This window comes from Oenanthe melanoleuca, chromosome 1 (assembly GCF_029582105.1).
Source record: "Oenanthe melanoleuca isolate GR-GAL-2019-014 chromosome 1, OMel1.0, whole genome shotgun sequence".
In the NCBI taxonomy this organism is placed as follows: Eukaryota; Metazoa; Chordata; class Aves; order Passeriformes; family Muscicapidae; genus Oenanthe; species Oenanthe melanoleuca.
Window position 1 is genome coordinate 33,538,952 of NC_079333.1, and position 19,654 is coordinate 33,558,605.

The 19,654-nt window shown below is 43.7% G+C and overlaps 1 protein-coding gene across 2 annotated transcripts in view; it reads left to right on the forward strand.

The window, feature by feature from the left end:
• Nucleotides 1-12,136, forward strand: part of RAB30 (RAB30, member RAS oncogene family) — a 40,073-nt gene extending 27,937 nt beyond the window's left edge. For both annotated transcript variants that reach the window (XM_056484247.1, XM_056484254.1), the window contains exons 2-5: nucleotides 2,759-2,859; nucleotides 4,231-4,314; nucleotides 8,990-9,173; nucleotides 11,000-12,136. In XM_056484247.1, the coding sequence (XP_056340222.1) occupies nucleotides 2,767-2,859; nucleotides 4,231-4,314; nucleotides 8,990-9,173; nucleotides 11,000-11,250 (612 nt within the window). In that variant the 5' untranslated portion in view covers nucleotides 2,759-2,766 and the 3' untranslated portion in view covers nucleotides 11,251-12,136. The remainder of the gene's footprint in view (nucleotides 1-2,758; nucleotides 2,860-4,230; nucleotides 4,315-8,989; nucleotides 9,174-10,999) is intronic.
• Nucleotides 12,137-19,654: the final 7,518 nt, after the last annotated feature.

Here is a 19,654-nt window from a genome sequence, read left to right on the forward strand (position 1 = left end):
CTGAGACACACATTCCCCAGCAGTAAGTGGGGCAGAGGTTGAGACATCTTCTCTGGGGAGAGGGGAGGGTAGTGTGAGCCTGAGTCAGCAGCAAAGGTCACTTGGCTGCAAGGCTTGGCGTGCAGGAGGAGAGGATTTCATAATCCTCTGGCCAGTGCAGTGTTTGTGTCCAGCACTGACAGCGTGCTGGGGCAGTGAGCACTCAGAGGGAGCAGCAGCAGTGGGGTGATGGATGCTCAGCTTCACCTGCCCACTCTGCCTCACAAAGCACTGCTCGCTCTTCCTCGCTGCTTGCTTCCCTTGCCATGCCCTGGCTTCTTGTATCTCTTCAGTTCTGGCATTTCATCTCCTCATTGCATGTTTGTTTTATGGTCTTGGCTCATCTTTCAGTTCCCGTTTGGGGCCATTATCACATCTGATTAGTCCTAGAGCCTAATGAAGGGGATCAGACATAACTCTAGGGTATGTCTGAGCCATTTAGCATTTTTGACCTCAAAGATCTGCAGAGAAAGTTTATTTTTGAGCTTCCCAAGAAGATAAATTTGAATTTTGGATTGTTTAGGGTGCAAGTAATGGAACTGAAATCTTCCTGGGTGGAACATACCCTCTGGGGTATGAAGAATCCCAGGAATAATTATGCAGTACTGTGTCAGTCATTAGTCTTGAAATAGCTTTTGGTGGATGATCACGTTTTTCTTCATGGCAGAAGCTAATGTGAAACCTTGAAACTTTAACATTTAGTCTTCATTTAAGAGCACTGTCAATGCGTGTTTCATACTGCTTTTGTTGTTCAGTCACACTCTGGGAAAGCAGTCACAGAGATATGAAATGGTTACACAACCAGAAAATAAAAAAGGGCCCTTTTTTTTTTGAGCTGTTTTTTGAGGTCACTCTCCTTCACCATACTAAGAGAGGAAGGATTTGCCAAGGACTCGTGTGTTAGAGCAAGGTGAAGTTGGAGCATCCTCAGGACACCTCCAGCTGCTGCTGTTTGTGGCACTGTGTTCCTGACCCGGGTGAAGTGACACGTCTGTGCAGTGACTCAGCTGTGTTCCTACTAACCATCTGCTGATGTGATGCAGCTCATTAGTCACTAATTGGTGTGGTTGCCCTTTTTTTTAGGCTGTTGGAAAGGCCAAGGGCCACATAGATGTGAAGCAGCTGAGTCAGTCTTCTCCCTCTTTTGCCCTCAGGTCCACTAGACTCTGGATGGTGCTTGGAGAGCTGTTTCAATGTTCCCTGCCAGGCAGAAACAGACTGTCTCAGCTTTATCTTGTATTCTCTGATTGTTTGACTTGAGCCTATCACTGTTTGGTGGGACTGGAGTGTGTATCTAGAGCCTTCTGGTGTGTGTCACAATGACAGAGGGAGACAGCGCCCTGACTTTGGACTGAGCATGAGAAGCTGGTTTCTCATTCAACCCAGCCAGCATTTGCTCCCTTCATCAGCTTTCTAAAAATCCTCTAAGCAATCTAGGGATTTACTGAGGATAGCACTTCCATAATACATTTTTGCCTCCATTCCCCACCCATCTGCCCCATACACTGACCATCTTTGACTCTATCACCTCGTTCTTTACCTAATCTGTAGGTAAAGATTTTGCCTTACACAGTAAGGCAGTACACAGTATCTCAACTGATGACATGTAAATCTGTCTCTATTCTGATATCTCGAGGACAGGTTTTTGATGCCATGTGTAATACCTGGATCCTCCTGGATATAGCTGGATTTGAGCACTATCCTTTGCTTCCTTGTCTCTGGGTTTTTCTTTCTGCCTAAAGTCTCCATCTGAATCTCTTCTGGCTGTTGTTGCTTTCTTTGGAGTTACAGACCCCCTTTCTGGGGTGCCAGCAGCTCAGCTCTGCATTTGTTTATTTGATCCTCCCCATGCTGTGGTCTAGGAAGCCATGTGGATCTTCCCCCATGTAGGCAACCCTTCCCATCTTCTGTGACATTGCTGAAATACCAGTCTCTGCATCCTGCCAAGGAGCTTGGAGTTGGGATATGGAGTGTGCAGGATAATTCCTAAGCTCCTTTCTGTTCACTTCCCATTTGAGCAATCTAAAGATTCCTCACAGAACTAAAGAAAATTATCAGAGTAGTAATATTCCATCTATAGCATCTCTAATTTCTTCTTTTCTAAAACCTCTCATACTTCAGCTAAACTGTTGTCCTGCTTTTCACTACACTTTTAGTACGTGAACCCTTTCTGTTTTTAAGGCAAGCACTGCTGCTCTTGTTTTAAAATGAAGTCCCCTACCTGTTCTGCCCTCGTGTGTGTCTGAGCCCTGCTCTGCTTGTACTCAGTGTGCTCCTGGAGGAGCTCATGGTGGGGCTTGGGATATTTCCCTAGCAGGAGTAAATTATCTGATCCCCTCAGACAGTGTGACAAAGTCCATGCTGTCCTTTGGAGATTTAGTTAAAAACAAAGCAAACATTTGGGAATACCTAGGAATCAGCGTCTCAAATTTGTGGAGCACTGCTTGGAAAGCTGCAAACTGGCATCTCTAACTTGTGGGCAGCCAGGTGAGACCATACAAGAGCCAAGATGGGGCTGAGGTTTCACAGCAGCTGACTTTGACTACGTGGATGCCCCGGCTCAGAGTGAAAAGTGCTCCTCTCCCTTATCTGGGGAGCCATGTGTGTGCCAAGAGACCTTTGTTCTGCATATTTGGAGCACTAAAGCTCAGCAGGGATAAAAGGGCATGTCCCCACTGACTTGGTTCACACAGTGTTGTGCTCTCTGTCTCTGTTGCAGCTGCGTAAATGAGTATGGAAGATTATGATTTCCTTTTCAAAATTGTTTTAATCGGCAACGCCGGGGTGGGGAAGACCTGCTTAGTCCGTCGCTTCACTCAGGTAAGGCTGGCCAGCTCCTGGGTTGTGGGGTGTTGGGATGGGGACAGCACTGGTGTGGGAGTGTGGAGCCTGTGGCTCTGCACTGGGGGCTCTCCAGTGTGACAGCTCCAGGGCATTTTGCTGTTGACACCCCTGGTGCGTACATCGCACACGGTGACACACGGGCACAAGCAGTGCATCTGTATCTAGTGCTGCACCTGGCCCTCTGCTGGAGCTTGGGTTGGAGAAACATTCCTCTGAAGGTGGAAAGTCCCCTCTGAAAGCTGGGACAACTCCTGTTTTGGTGATGTTCTGGACCAGCTATAAGACCAGCACATCTCCTGGTCTCCTCCCCAAACTTTGTGCACAAAGCACTCCCTGTAATTAGTCATCAGTAAATAAATAATCTGGGTCCTGAGCTGTGTCTCTCTTTATTGTCAGAATAGCCCCTGTGATCCAGGGCAAGGGAAGACTTTGTATGATGCATCATAAAGCACAAGTTGTGGGGTTTTGGTTGCACTCTGCACTAGGAATTGTCAGCAATTTTCCCCTTCACTGTTAATTTTAGTTATGAAGCTGTAGTGATTTCAGATGCTCTACAAAAGCTCTAACTGTGGCAGCCAGTGGCAATAAAGCTAGTCATACCTAAAAGGTTAGCAGCAAAAATCTTTGGCAACTTCTGCTGCTTGTTCTTTGGCAGCACAGCTGCTGTAGGGGATGGCTGTGCCCCCAAATCAACAGGACTTGCTAGACCAGAAATCAAAAAGGTCTCATTTAGTTTGCTGCTGCTCCTTTCTGATGATGCTGCAATCAAATACCACCAGCATTGCTCTGTCCCTGCCATTGCTGTGGCTCTGGTGATGGCTGGCTCCATGCTTTGCTCCCAAAATGCTGTGCAGACATGTGACCCCACTGTTGAGAGCTGCCAGAAATGCCTGTCAGTGCCATAGGATACTGTGGAGGGAAAAGGGAAGGCATGAGGTTGCAAAAGGCTGCAAATGCATCTCATCCCACACAGATGTTCACACATCTTTCAATGCATTGGGAAGTAGGATGGAAGGTACTCACCCTCTTCTTCCAACTGTACAGAAGGGCTTTCCCCCTGTTTTTTTCCTCCTTTTTTTTTTCCTGTGTTCCTACCTCTGAAGTCAATGACTTGCTGCATAACCAGGGATGTATAAGGCAGGGAAAACACAACAGGGTTGAACTTATGGTAACCTTCATGCTGGGGAAATGTTACACACTAAATGTGATGGAACTGAATGTCATGGGAAGGGGACAATGAATGACTTTTTAAGAGTTTTAAAGATGGAAAAGGGTGAGGATTGGCACACAGTGAGACTTTTGTCTTGTTGTAGAAATAAGTTTAATCCAACTCTTGTTTTCTTCCAGGGGCTTTTCCCACCAGGGCAAGGAGCCACGATTGGGGTTGACTTTATGATTAAAACTGTGGAGATAAATGGCGAAAAAGTAAAGGTAGGAGCCTGATAATTTCAAGTGTAAATTTGGTCCTGTGGCAGGACCAAAGCTGAGGTTTCTTGCTGCAGCCCTTCCTCTGCTGGAAGGCACTCAAGGAAGGTCAGGGCTGTCTGGCATGGCTTGGGCAATGCAGGGTCTAACAATCCATGTGCCCCTTTCCACCACTGCTGTCAGGATTGTAACAGTGAACCTACTGGAGGGGAGAAAATGGAACAAAACTGTAGTCCTTGCTTAGGAGACACTAAGGTTATGCCTGGCTCAGATTGAGGAAGCCCAAAGAAGTGTTTTAGTGCAGCCTCTGCTTACTGTGTTTCTGGTAAGCAGAAATTTGTTGCATTCCCACTGGGATGTGATTGAGGAAAGTCTTCTCCTGTGAGCTCCCAAGATGGGAGCACAGATTGGGGGAGCACAGACATCTGGACTTGAGTGGTTCTGCACAACAAAGGCTCATCTTCCACTTCTGCCAAGTTGTGGATTTTGAGAGAAGCAGAGCTCATCACAGTACTTATGTTCAGCCAACAGGTTGAACTGCAAAGTTGAAGTTCTCCATATTTTTAACTCTTTCACCCTCTAAAATAGGGTGGAACCTGCTTCTGGGAAGCTGTCCTTGTCCTGAGCTGACTCCCAAACTGTGCCTGAGCATCATTTGGCAGAGAGCTACTTTGCCTGGGCCAAAACACACAAAGCATGGGATTGGAGACCAATCTCATGCTTTAATGGGGTCCATGGTTGGGTTCCAGAGCCCAGAAATGTTGGCTGCTAACACTTTGTTCATTAGAAGAGGTTTCACTTGAGGTGCTGTGATATCTGAGATAAGGAAAAAGTAATTATTTGAGCCTCTAATATGGACCAAGGTGTCCATGGTGCCTGAGCTGCTCCTGCATGAAATTCAGGGGCATCAAAGTGAAAAGCAGCAGTTTTCCCCTTGCTGTACTTTTCAAACCCAATAGTGAGCAATATGCAAGAGTGGTAGCAGTGTGACAGTGGCTGGGTGTGACACTGAGACCTGTTTTTAAGCTTGTGTAAGTGATGGGATGGAAACAGAGGACTTGGGCAGAATTTCAACCCTGGGGATTTTTTTTTTAACCTGTACCACAGCACCAGAGAGGGGTTTTAAGAAGAAAATGGGGTGTTGTGTTGCTAAGTTTAGGACATATTTTAAGAGCTGTAGTCATGTCAGCAAGCTGTGACTGTGCTGTGTGAGGAGATTACAAACTTCTGGGAAGTGGTGGTGCTTTACCAGGAGGCCTTTCCAGCTGAGCAGGTGAAGGACAAGAGGCAGAAAATCCTTCACCTGATAAAGACCAGGTTTACACTTAGCAGGGGGCTGTGCAGGTGGGCCAGGGCAGCAGTGAGGGTCAGGTGTAGCCCCAGGTGGTGCTGGTGGTCATCTTGCTGGTTGTGATGCTCATTGGCCAGGACATGAGTGCTGCTTGTCCCAAGCTCCTCAGACAGCAGGGATGTTTCTTTCAGCCAAAAGCAGCTCCAGTGAAGCAACTCAGAGGATCTGAGGTGGCAAATGGTGTAATCACTGTACTAGATTTTGTTCTTTCTTATATACAGAGTTTAAATCAGTGGCCTCAAGACTGGCCTAATCATTAGAGGGAGTCCTGGGGTACATGAATCCCATCCACTTTAGATACCTCTCCTTTTCATCTGGTTCTCTGTCAAATTCTGCTGGAGCCTTTAGAACATCACTTATATATGAGGTCTGGGGTTTGTACTGGTGAACTTACCCTCAGGATTTGTCTGCATTTGAAGTGTTGCTCCTGTGATATAATCCTGTCTTAAGACTAGTTTGGACTGAGGGTGCAAAGTTCTTAAGAGAATATTGGAAGCAGTTGTGCCAGGATGAGCTGTCTCAGGGGCAAGGGTGGTTCAGGGAAGCTCTGCAAGCTAAATGAAAAGTCTCTGCTGCCCTGCAAATGTCTGATGAATGCACAAGTGTCCTCTCTGAATCACCTTGAGGCAGGATTGTGTGTCACAGAGCCTTAGCAAGTGCTATCTGGTGTATCTGCTGTATTTCACATGGCCAGTACTTGAGTTCTAAAGTCACTCTCCAGCCCCCAGCAGTGCAGTAAATTGGAGTTGCTGGAGCTCAGTTTCAGTGACCAAGCCTTGGTGGGAGCTTAGTATGATACATTTGGGCATTGGGATGAGCCTTCTGGAGTCTGAAAGGCAAACAGATTTCTTTCAGTGGTTTTGTAGCTGAAACTCTTTGAGTGAGCAGTGCTTGTGAGAATAAACATTAGAGAGGGGAAAGCAGGAATGAGTCAGAGAACAAAGCTGCTCTGGCTTTTAGCTCCTTTAGCAATGCCCAAGCCATGACTCTCTTGCCTCTGTGCTGGGCAGCCTCCCTGCATGTCTGCTGGGATCCAGAATGAGGAGCAGAGCTGTTTACCAAAAGAGTTTTCAGAGTTGAAAATAAATTATGGATTTCTGGGGAAAAATACTTTCCAGCTTTCAAAATAGCATTATAAAGTCAGTGGAGAGGGACTCTCTAGTATGAAAGCTGTGTGCATGCTTTTCCTGATATGAGCAGCTACCAAAGCTCACTGCCCAGTGAGCTGAGAGAGCACTGTGCAGTTGTGAGGGGATTTTGATCTGCCTGGCTTTTTCCAATAAACTCCAAGAATATGTGCAGCACTTGTACCAAGAGAGCCCACAAATTGGAGGAGAGCAGATAGCACTTACCATGCTGGTCAAAGCTAAGCATCCTCAGTGCTGCAAGCAGAGGGCTGTGCTATTTGCACTTGGTGGAAAGATAAATGTGTGTGCAGATGGTGTCAGCTGATGCTTCCCACCCTCCCAACAAGAAAATAAACATCTAGATTTTCTGCAGGCTGAGTCAGATACTGTCCTTTGGTTATTCTGGGGGGAGAAAAAAATTGTACAAATAAAATAGTTGCTGTGAAATATGCTATTTGACAGAAATGACCAGGGAGGGAAAGTGTGAGATGTGCATTTTGGATGCAGAAAGAGTTTATTGGTGGCTGTAAGATTGAGGGCTTCCCTGCCTTCTTCATCCAGCTCACTGGTAGACTCATGTCTGTTCCCCCCAGCACAATCTCTTCTGCTTTCAATGTCTCCTAGATTAAAGCAATGGCAGGACATATTCACATCAAGTTTTTATCAATTTAGATATCTTCTCAGTAAAGGCAGAACATATCTAAGCTGGAGTTAACCAGCAGACAGTGATTAAATGTTTTTCCCAGGAAACAGCTGAGTAACAACAGAATTATCTGTATCTTTCCATCTGCCAGAGTTTGGAGGCTGGTTTGTTTTAATGAGGACTCAGTCATTATCTGGTTTTCATGTGCAAGTAATTTCACTTATGGTTTTGTGTGTCACTCTACAGATACCAGGTTCAGCCATTTAAATACAACTATTCCAAGAGATTAAAGCACAAAGGTGCTCAGGAGCCAGCCACAATTACTTTCTCTAAAAAAAAAAAAGTGTGGGTTTTGTTCCCCCCACCCCCCCTCCAAAAATCCTACCCCACATCTGAAAGCTGCTGCTGGGAGCTTTCATTTCAAACTAACATATTTATGATGAGTTGCTGGCACAGCCCAACTTTGGAACTGGGCAAGAATAAGGTTTTCTCTGTACAGACTGCTGAATATATGGAAAAAATCTCAAATATTTTACCTTTTTCTTCCCAAAGTACACAGGATTTTGGCTAGAAATCGTCTTTCCACATATTTAATTCCAGGGAGAGGTGCTTTAAAAAAATAAAAGCTGAAGCAGAGAAATACTCTTTTATCTTGGAATTATGCTAGTCATGGATATTTTTCTTAGACTTCCTTTTTGAAGAATTGAGGTTTTGGTGACCCACTAAAAACTATCAGACGGTCAAAATATAAAACCAGTATAAGTGTAGTTTGTATTGGGAAATGTTGTCTTTGTGGATCTAGAGGGTTTGGCAAACATTCATGAATTCTTTCATGGTGGTGAGACACAGGCACAGACTGTCCAGAGAAGTTGTGGATGCCCCATCCCTGGCTTTGAACAGCCTGGTCTGGTGGAAGGTGTCCCTACCCATGGCAAGGAGTTGGAGTTAAATGGTCCCTTCCAGCTCAAATCATTTTAGGATTCTGTGATGCAGCCAATTCTACATGTTGGGAATACAAACAGTGAGCAGCTGGATGGGATGGCTGAAGTTGTAGAGAGGAAATGTGTTCCAAACCTTAGGTAAGCCATCAGCTGAGCTCCTTGTTCAATCCTGTGCTTTCCACCCATCACTGCATTGTCTCTGGATAACTGCAAACAGCTCCATGAGCTAGAGGAGAGGTTTTCTTACTCCTTCTTGGGGGAATGGAAGCTGCTGTTGTTGGATTTCAGGTCTGGGGGGAGTGACTTTCTCCCTCTAGCCCTGGAAGTTTCATGGAAGCTGACAGAGCTGCAGCTTCCAAGGCTGTCAGCCACAGTGCCAGCTGACTTGTGGATTGAAATGCAAGGCACAAAGTGCAGGAACAGAAACAAATAATGCTGGGGGAAGGGAAGCCAAGGGGAGAGGAGCAAAGTGGTTTCCCGGTGTTGGTTTTACCCTGAAGGGGATTTTTTAGGTCAAAATGGTGCTGCTATCAAATAAAATAAAAAAATTAAATATATATTTTTTTTAATTATTTTTTTTTTTCCTTTTACCCGTGTTGTTGCCTTGCTGTGGCCAAAGCTGCAGATCTGGGACACGGCGGGGCAGGAGCGGTTCCGCTCCATCACGCAGAGCTACTACCGCAGCGCCAACGCGCTGATCCTGACCTACGACATCACCTGCGAGGAGTCCTTCCGCTGCCTGCCCGAGTGGCTGCGCGAGATCGAGCAGTACGCCAGCAACAAGGTCATCACCGTGCTCGTGGGTAAGCCTCCAGCCCCGCTCTGCGGGGGCTCCAGGGCTGCTCCCTCTGCAGGGGCCCCGCGCCCCAAGGGGCGTTCGGGATCCACGGCCGCCCCAGAGGTGTGCTCCCGGTTTGGGTCTGCGCTGGGGTGCTTCCCGCCAGTCTGAGGGTACATGGCACAACTTCCACCAAGCTAAGAATGGAGCAGTTCCCCTTGTGACTCCAGATCTGCTGCAGTTTGCCTCTTCAGTATCCAGCAGCCGCATCAGGGCGCGATGGTCGTGTGGATCATAGCCTTCATAGGTGGGGCAGAGCTGGAAAACTGGATGTTCTTGCATGGATTTCAGGGAAACTAAAAATAAACAACTGAATGTTATATTAATCTGCAGAGCTTCAACTCAAGGCAAAACAGACCTCAGGCCATCTGCTGCCGGCAAGGCGAAGGTTATTTTGCCTACCAGTGCTTTTCCATGCTCTGCTTTCAGCATCTCATATTGGGACTTGGCTTTTAAAGGTCCAAGAATACTTAAAGAACAGTGGAAAAATAACTTGGGGAAAGCTAAAAAGTTTCATGCTGCAGTGTCACTTTTAATAGTTTGCTATTTAAATTAAAAAAAAATCTAGGTCATTGTAAGAGATGTCTAAAAGTGTATTTTCAAGGAAAAAAAATAGTCTTTTGAGTTTTAATGTGCCCCAGTGCTACTTCAAGTGAACTGTGGGGTTTATAGAGCTTCCACACAAGAAACTCATATTCCATGAGTATGGCCTGGGTGCAGAAATAATTAATAAATGACTAACAAATTGATTTTTTTTTCAGTGAACATTAAGTTAATTGCTAGCATCTGCAGCAGAACATATAAATCATATTTTAGTCATAACACACCCTTTGAAGATGGTGACACCCATAAACCACTTGTGTTGAGTGATAATCTGTTTAGAAAGGCAACTTCAGTGCAGGTAATGGGTCCAAGACACTGCTTTATTGGGAAAGAAGGAGATACTGGATGAGGGGAAGGCAATGAGACAAGGCTTGCTGGTGGAAACACCACCTTCTCCTCTCACAGGCTCTCACAAAAGTGCTGGTGGGAGTGAGGCCAGGAGATGTCTCCTCCAGAACCTGCTGAGTCTGTGGACAGAGCAGCCTGTTACTGCAGGTGCTGGTCTGTTGCCTTCATTTTAAGATTAATTTACAGCAGAAACACCACGTTTGAATTTAAATGACCAGCAATAGTGTATAATCATATCAGATGCTTAATAGTGTATAATCATATCAGATGCTTGCTTGGGGCTTTAATCAACTCTCTGCTAAACAGACCTGTCTGAACCAAAGGGTTGGTCTGCCCCTCCTCACTCTGCAAGTGCCTCCCAGCTCCAGCCTCTGCAGCCAAGTCCTAAACTGGAATATTAAAATAGGGAACCTTCCTTCCATGCCAGGTTTTTCAAAAAGCTTGTAACAACATGATGAATATCACACTTAGTGTCTCATATGCTGTAATTGACATTTTAAGTGCTCCTCAGAGCATACACAGGAGAATTTTCAATAGATGTTAGCATGGAAATCCTTTAATGTTGGTTGATAGCAGCAAACAGATTCACTGGTGCTAAATTAAAGCAAACTGGCTTGGATGTTCACAGGGCATATTTCATTACATGAACTGATATTAAATGGACTTGGGTGTTTCAGGGAATCCATTATTTGCAGGGGAGAGTAAGCACTAGGAGTTACATATTCAAACCACTGTCCATACATATATCAAACCAAACTCTTATTTATCCTTTATAGACCTCAGTTTCTCTTGGTTTTGAAATCAAATTAACTCGTTTTCTAAATTATTTTATCAATGCAGGTAATAAGATTGATTTAGCTGATAAGAGGGAAGTCTCCCAGCAGAGAGCTGCAGAGTTTTCTGAAGCACAGGACATGTACTATCTGGAAACATCAGCAAAAGAATCGGATAATGTGGAAAAACTCTTCCTGGACTTGGCCTGCAGGTTGATCAGCGAGGCACGACAGAACACCCTTGTGAACAATGTCTCATCTCCCTTACCAGGAGAGGGGAAAAGTATCAGCTACTTGACTTGCTGTAATTTTAATTAAAGAGCTGGCATGTGATTGCCCCTTCTACCATGGGCCAAGTGGATTTTTTTTTTTTTTTTTTTCTGTGCTGGGATTTATCTACTTGAAGGAATTCTTGCCAATCTGACCCATCTGGCTTATTCAGAGTCAGGTTACAGTCCTGGAAACACGGCAGGCTGATGGCTCCAGCTGCATGGCAATGTAGCAGAATACAGCAGGGTTTAAATTTCATTTTTCTTGCAGTCTGTGGAGCAGGTCGGAAAAGGAAGAGTTGCACAAGTGCTTCATGTAATGCAGAACATGAGCTGTTTTGTTTCCTTCTGTGGAAGAGAAGACCAACCTTTCTTGAAGATACTGAAGAGATCAAAGTCTCTCTTACACAACAACGTGTTTGATCCTTTTTAAAGTAAAACAAAGAAGAAACGCAACAATGAACGCTGGCTTTGGGCTACGCTGGCAATCCTCTGGGCTGGCAGCAAGTGAGCTCTTAGGACATGTACATAACATCTGCATCTTCATGGAGGACTCTGGTGTTTGAAATAGTGTTATGTCTCTCATCTTCAGGCACTTTCATGAATGTGGAATAAACAAAGTTACATATAGCAGCGTTTTCAAGATTGAAGAAGACATGGATACGGCTCAGTTGCTCCCTTTGGTGCTAGCAGTTCAGCAAATATTCCATAGGCCACATGTAGTCTTACCATATTACTGTCTTCTGAATGTGCAACTTAGACTGGTTAGGAAAAAAACACTAATAAGCACTGTTCATAAAAATAATAAAAAAAATCTCATTACCTCTTTTTCTAGGCCTAAACATAGCGGGGAACTGTGTGCTTCTTGGATGTCCAACAAAGGCAGAAAAGACTTTCCAGAAATAAAAATAAATAAATAAATTAACCATTCCTCATCTAATTAGTCATGTCCTAATGTAGAAAGTTAGCCTTGGGAAAGATTATTGGTGGGCTTGGCAGAAGTGCACCAGACATGACCAAAGTCTTGTGTGTGCATGGATGGGGTATAAGGGTTCAAAGGAAGCACAGTCCAAGCTGGCAGTCTTCAATGTGTCCAGCTGAAAAACAAAACAAAGCCTGTAGATACAGCTCCTGTTGGAAGGCAGGAGCACAAATTTGTAGAGGGTTTGTTTGATGGTCAGTGGCATCCTTCCATGTCTGCCCCATCCAGCTCTCACCTTGTGGAACTGCTCTCAGAGGTGCTCTTGAAGGTCTCTTCTTGGCATCTGCTCTCTGCTTGGGTAGCTTCTAGGTTCAGGGCTGTGCAGTCATTTTATTTACCTGATGCTTTGTACCCTTAATCCCAAGCTCTGGTACATGTAACTTCTTCCTGCAGAGCCTCTGAAATGGAAGCACCCTGGAGTTTGTGATATTGCTCCACCTCTAGTGCCATACAATGCATTGCAGATTTACAAGTTGGCATGTAAGAGAAACCAGAAGATAGTGAATGTGCACATAAACAAAAGACATAAAACATTTAGGAGTTTGAGTTCAGTTTAGCTAACCTGGATAAATCTCTCCTGGTGATTACATGGCTGTGATATGCTGCAACTTAGAGTTAATCAATTTAATATTGTTTGGCTTTAACTGAAGATTGTAACAGAGCTTTTGTATTGACATAAAAAGCTGCCAGTAAGTACTTCTTGAAAAAAAATAGCAATTAAAAAAAGAGGCATTTTGAAATGCTTTTTTTTTTTTGTTTCATGGAAAGATTTCTTTGGGCTGTATCATGTTGTGCCTTTGATATGTAATGGGGAGTTGACTCTGTGTCAGAGAGAGGGGAGATTGGTTTGTCATATGGCCATTTTTAATATATTTTCTTGCTATTTTTAGGTCATTTTTAACTAGTGGTAAAAGGAAGATGTAGAAAATATGGTATGAAGCTTGTTTGTCATTTAGGTAACATTTAGCAAAGAGCTTCTGTAAGTGTGAGATGTTGGGGAACACGTCATCTACTGCTCTGCTGTGGTCCATTTCAGTCTCTGCTCATGTTGTAATCTGGAGGATTTGGAAATGTGTGGGACTTGGTGGCTTCTGCTGTGCTGGACCATGTGATACAGCCTGTGCTGAAGAGCAGTCTCTTTCTTCTTAAGCATTCTCCAAATTGCCAACTGCAGCTTCATTTGAGCTTGTGAAGGGCACCCAACTCCAAGACAGCTGATTCTGCTGAGCTCTTAGGTAGTTCTTTTAGAGCTGAGCTCAGGGTGTTCCATGGCAGGTAACACTCAAGTTAAAAATCCATACCATGTGTATTTAATTTGTAGTAGCTCTTACTCCCTGAACCTGGACCTGTCAGCATATAATTGATAACAAATAGAGCAGGGCACTTTGAACAGCTTCATCAAGGAGGAAGGAGACTGCCCAATAAAACACCCATGGGTAACTCAGCCTGGTTTCCAAACAGTTCAAAGAAAGATGGCCAGGTACTCTTCATCCCTGCTGAGTAGCACTATAAATGTATTTTAAAGTGCTCCTTGCATCACTTCTGGAATTGGAACATGACTGAACAAACTGAGCTGGTCAAATAGAAGAAACTGCTAACTTTTTTTTTTTTTTTTTTTTTTTTTTTTTACTTTGAGATTTCTAGAAACCTTAATCTTTTCCCAGTGCTTTCCTAATCTATAGGTGACTGTTTTGGAGACTAGCTGCCTACTAGTAACCTCAAAGCACCACTTCATTTATTGCTAGTGAATATTTGTGTAAGGACTCCAGCTCCAGACAGTGATGTGCTTCTGTGGTGGGGTGGAGTGCTGTGGTTGGGCTGATGTTCAAGAGAATGACCTGACTCCTTCAGTAAAATTTGAACTGATTCCTTTCAGTGTTTGTCTGTATAGACTGAAAAAATTGAAAGGACACAATGGTGGTATGTGCAGTGCTTTTTACATGATCATAAACCATGTAAAGCTGTAGTTTAAAACTCACCTCTCTTTCTGCTGTTTGCAAACATGCCTGTTGTTGAAGAAGTGGTGTTTTCTTGTAGTAATTCCTTTACTGGAGTTACTTTTGTACACCTTCAAATATCTCTATAGTGCATACAGCCAAACCTTCCTTGTAGCACTGAGGGCTTATTTTCTTTTCTACATCTTCTCTTCAGCTTCACTGCTGAAGTCTTCCCACGTGGAAGAGGAACTTTATCAACTGCAGAGTCTTGCAAAACAAAAAAGTCCCAATTATGTGATAATCACATAACAAATACCTTGCTAGATTTTTGAGACAACTGTCAGTAAAAGCTTTGTGATGCTTGCTGGATCCAAATATCCAGAACCCATGCAGAATTGATGTAGTGGGGCCAAATTTGATTGGGAATGTTCTCTACTATCACGAGAGCCAAGCCTTTAGTGTGGGTGCTGGATTTGAATGTGTTTGAGGGTGATATAGTCACAGCCATGGAGTAATCTTATTTCTGGCTGAATGTTAATTTTTGTAGTAGTCCTGTAATGAGACCCTTTCGTGACATTTTTAGCACAATGATTATATCCAAGCAGAAGCCAATGCTGGATGATCAACAGATGTTAGCTTGATCTAGCAAGCCTGTTTGCAGACATTAATAGAAGCATCTCTGAAAATCACATGGTCCAAACTCTGATTTCCAGTGGGAGCCACTGATTCAGTCAGGCTGATTTTGAGTAAACCACCAAACATTCAGTGCTTCAGATCACTGGGTGTGAAGGACTTGCTGTCAAGCTTTGCACTGGGTGTTGACACTGAGAGTTTGCTGAGACAAGCCATGACTCCTTTCTGTCCATATTTGTTCCCCCGTGAAAGTGCCAGGGGACAAAAAGCCCAAATCAAAAAACACCCTTCATGTCAAAGAAATAAGATGGAAGAAGTGAAATTATGAGCTCTGTAAAGAAAGGGGATGCTGGGTGCCTCTTCCTACCTCGAACCCTGAAGTCTTGGTTTGACCCCCAGGTAAGCTGTTTGAGCATGCAGTCAGACACGTTTGTGCTGAGTGCTAAATGGCTCTGTGATCATTATTTAATGAAAACCACACATGACAAATTATCAGGCAAGACACTTTGTTCATTGCTATAGAACACATGAAACAGCCTTTAAAGTCTGTCAGCTTGCTGGTGGTGTTTGTGGGTTTTTTTTGGGGACGGCTGTGTTGGTAACAGTTGGCTCCTGCTAGTTAATGGCTATTGAATTCCTTCAGCATCACTAATAACAGCAGCAGACTGGGGCTGACACAGGAGACAGTGATTTGAAAAGAGGGAAAGTTGAAGTTAGCCATGCAGAAGCATGGTGGGTGCTAACACATGGGACAACAGGCTTTCCAGAGCTTTTGCTGACAAGGGATGCAGTTAGAGTCAAATCTACTGGGTTTTGCCCTGTTTGTTATGCCTAAGGACCACTGTTTGTTCAGCTGCTTTTCCACCTCTCAGTATGAGGAACTGTGTAAATCAGGCTGAAATGTTGAGCTAGCATGATTCCTGCAGTCAGAGACTGAATTCAGTTGGGAAATAGGTGAAATTCTCCAGCTATTGAAACAGGCTGAGCAAACATGAAGGATATGCTGCCCTCTGGGGACCTGTGGTGCCATTGGGGTCAGATATGGCTGGAGACACTGTCACAGAAAACCTCTCCTGACTGTGGGCAGAATGAATGCTACAGCCCTTTTTGCAGTGGAAAGATGACTCTGGCATAGAAAATGCAACTAGAGATGATTTCTCAGGATTTTCTCCATCCCATCCTCTTTTAAAATTGCATATATGGATTTGATTTTGATTGCTCTGGGCTTTCATAAAGGTTTGCTTTGAAAGTTAGTCTGAAATTCTACATTCTTTTACTTGTAGTGTCAAAGCACCAAGTATCCTTATGTGTTTCGTGTTAATTCAGTTAGAAAAAGGTGTTTCTAGAGGATACTTTGTGGATTCCCAGTGAACAAGTATGGAAAAAAAAAATTTTTAAATGTGTCTTTACATAAGGGCTCACCAGGAAACCATCTGGAGCCAAAGGAAATACTCTAATCAGTTCTTGTAGTGAAAACCCTGTTAAATCAAAATCTTTCTCTTTTATAAACTTTGTTACCTCAACAAATTTGGGGTTTGACATCACCCTTGTTCCTTGCATCAGTTCTATCCTCTTGTTGCTGTGGGTAATAATTTTTGTAGCTGCTGCTCAAGGATCATAATTTTGAAGGACATTGTCTTATGATGATGACTGGTGGGGAAACAGTAGCTTGATTTCTAATAAGCAAATAGTGCATCCTAAGCAGAGCGACCTCATCTGGAACCGGTGATGTCTTTGAAATGCAATCATCCACTTGAGCTGTAGCTAAATGTACCATAAATATTACTGATCTCACATCTGCCTCTGTTTAGGATTTCTCTTGGCTGGGAAAGCAGAAAGCAGGGTAGTCATGCTGACCATGATGCAGAGCTCCCAAAGCAGCACGCTGCCTTGCTCTGACTTACCCTTCTAATCCCCACCTCACTCACCTGACCCAGAGCTGCCTTTGCTGTACTGAACCATGTCCAGCTGGGATAGATCACCAGCTGCCATCACTCACAGATGCCATCACAACCTTTCCTCTCATGTGAACGTGCTGTAACTTAAACCAGAAGTAAAATCTATGCCATGTGAGTCACAGGTGTGTGTTTATGAGTGGGAGCCATATATCCAGAAAAAAAAGCCTCATCTCTGAAGCTTGCTCCTTCAAATACAGTCAATGGGATAACTGGGGGAAGATAATGCAGACAGAGCAAAAAATGAGATGGCAATGAGTGTAATTTAGGCTGTAAACGTCAGTGAAAAGTTAGATTGGTTTTAAGAGCACAGCCAGGGTCAGCAGCTCAGCTTATCTGTCAACAAGAGCTGGGTTTACAATACTCTGAGATTATCTCTGTTTTCACATTAATAATTTGCAATTAGGACTTGGTGGATGTGACCACATATTTTGAACAAGTTATCCCTTTCCTGTAGGCTTAGAAGAGAATTTTAGTTCTGATTAGTGCTACAGTGTTACTCAGAAACAGATGCCTGTTTTACATTTACACCTTTGCTTTTTCCACTTGTGCTTATCTTGGGATAAAATTCTCAAGGACATGCACACTTATGAGTGGGGGTGTCCCTGGTGAGCATTTTCTGAATGCCTGGTCCTCAGGCAAAAAATGACATGGCCAAAACTTGTGTCAGTCATGATTTTAGCTGTGCAGGGTTCCCCTGGGGCAGAGGGGATGGTAAAAGCATTCTTATGCTTTCATGGGTATCAGTCAAGGGCTCTGGAGCATCTGGTGTCACATGAATGCAAACCTCGGCACATTTCAAAGCTTGATTCCTCTAGTACCTCTCATCAATGAATCTGCTCTTCTCTAATTACTGCTCATGCCTCAAGCACTGTGGAGGGATGATCTGATTGCAGGAACCACTGGATCTGACTCCTGCTTTAGTTAGAAAGAGCATCAGAGGCTCATTTTCTGTGCCACCTCGAGCTTCTTACTATGGACATAAAGTTAATAATTCAGTAAGGAAGGGATGCTTCCTTTCTTGCAGGACCAATAAAAGAGATTCAGACATTAAGAACTGATGGGAGTTTGGTGCAAGTGAGTTGCTCTCTAGTGAGCAGGTGGGTGCTGCTCTCCATCTAGTGAGACTTGGGGTGGTGTGGAGGAGGAGCTGTCGCTGGGAGGATGCTGTGAATGTCTCCGAGGGCTGAGGGTGCATCACTGGCACAGAGCTTTAGCAAATGTAATGTCCCAGCAGCTGAGTCTTTACAGAAGGGCAAACAGAGGAGAGGGAATACCAGTTTTACATTTTAATGGAGGGGGAATAAAATTCTTGGTCTGTGGTGGGGAGAGCTGCTGTGATTTTAGGCACTGCCATTGCCTCAGCTCTTGTGGACTGTTGGGAAGAAAGGGTTACCACTCACCACTACCCCCCACACAGCCAGCACTGAAGGGGGAAAACTAACTTCTGAAGCCAATATTTTAGTGGAGAAAAGGCCCTCTAATGAGAGTATGGAGCAAGCCCAGCTCTTGTTACTATGCTGATTGGGAGTGACAAGTATATCTCTGGATATTGGGAAAGTAGTTTAAAATACGCCATCGTTTTTAGCATAATAAGATGCACTGCAGATATGTCACATCCATTTTATTCTCCACAGCTGTTTACAAAAGGAAAAAAAACCCAAAACCCTGAGATTGGAGCAGCTGCAGTCACTCAGCTGTCAATATGGGACAAGGCTCTTTCTGCTCTTTTATTTCCACTTCGCTCTGTTCTGCTGCACATATTTGGCTGTACTGTGAATTTGCAGATCATGAGATTTTTTTCAAACTTCTTTTGATCTATACAGAAAGACTCACCCAGTTCTCATTTGAATTCATTAATACTTTGAGTAGGCATTTTAATTTTATGTTTACTGGCTTGTTTCCCTTTGTAATGTTATCTAACTGACAAGTTTGTCGTGCTCTGCATTACCTTTAAACTTTTGAATCTAAAACATTTCCTCTTTCCTGAAAGCTATGATAATTTTTAGAGATGCTACAAAGGCATCTTCATTTCCTCAGGAGAAAACCTGAATTACCCTCAGCTTTGATTACTATCAAATCAACATAGAAGCGCGTAATACAGCATGAACAAAGTATGCTTTATACCATCAACTATAGTTTGAACTGTAGTTTAAAAATCTGCTTAGGCACTAACAGCAGCATTTTGTTTGTGATTTCCATGCCAGGAAGTCTCAGCATTAAAGGAATTTTCTGTGTTGGAGTTTTTCCCACAATGGTCTGCTGTCTTTTCCCCAACAATTGTGAATTTAGCACAATGTACAGAATTTTAGCAAGAACCCTGATTCCTAAACATTTGGCCAGAAGAATGAGGAGAGGATGTGGTTTTTGTTGATCAAGCACAACCACTTCAGTGGAAAAAATGCACTACAGCTGGTCAGACAATTGATGTCATTGGTGGGGTAGTGCTGTCTTTGGGGAGGGTATAGGTGTTAGCAAATCACCAAACTGTGAATCTTTCACTGTCAGAAGCATTTGGCTTGTCTCTTCTTTATGTTCTCGTGGTCAAGTGTGGTACAGTGGGCTTGAGAAAGGGATGTGTTTTGGATTGACCAGGATGATGAATGTATGATGCTTCATGTTTATTTGTAATGTCCTTTTTATACTTAGAAATTGCTTACATGTGTATCTGTATGTAAATAAATGTTTAATCCTTTCCACTTATTGTTTAAAGTGTTTGATTTGTTTGGTTTTTGATTTGGACTGCAAAGCAAAGTTGCCTAAAATAGGAGGCATTCAATTGACATGATTTGACATCAGACAAGCAAATGCATGGCTACTAAGGATTTTCTGCTTGGGCTGAGCATACTGAGGCTCTTGCAGCACTGAGACCTCACAAGAAGAGCAGATGGAGAGCTGCTGCCCATGGGAGCGAGGTCCCTTTGCAGTAGAAGAGAAAAAAAATAC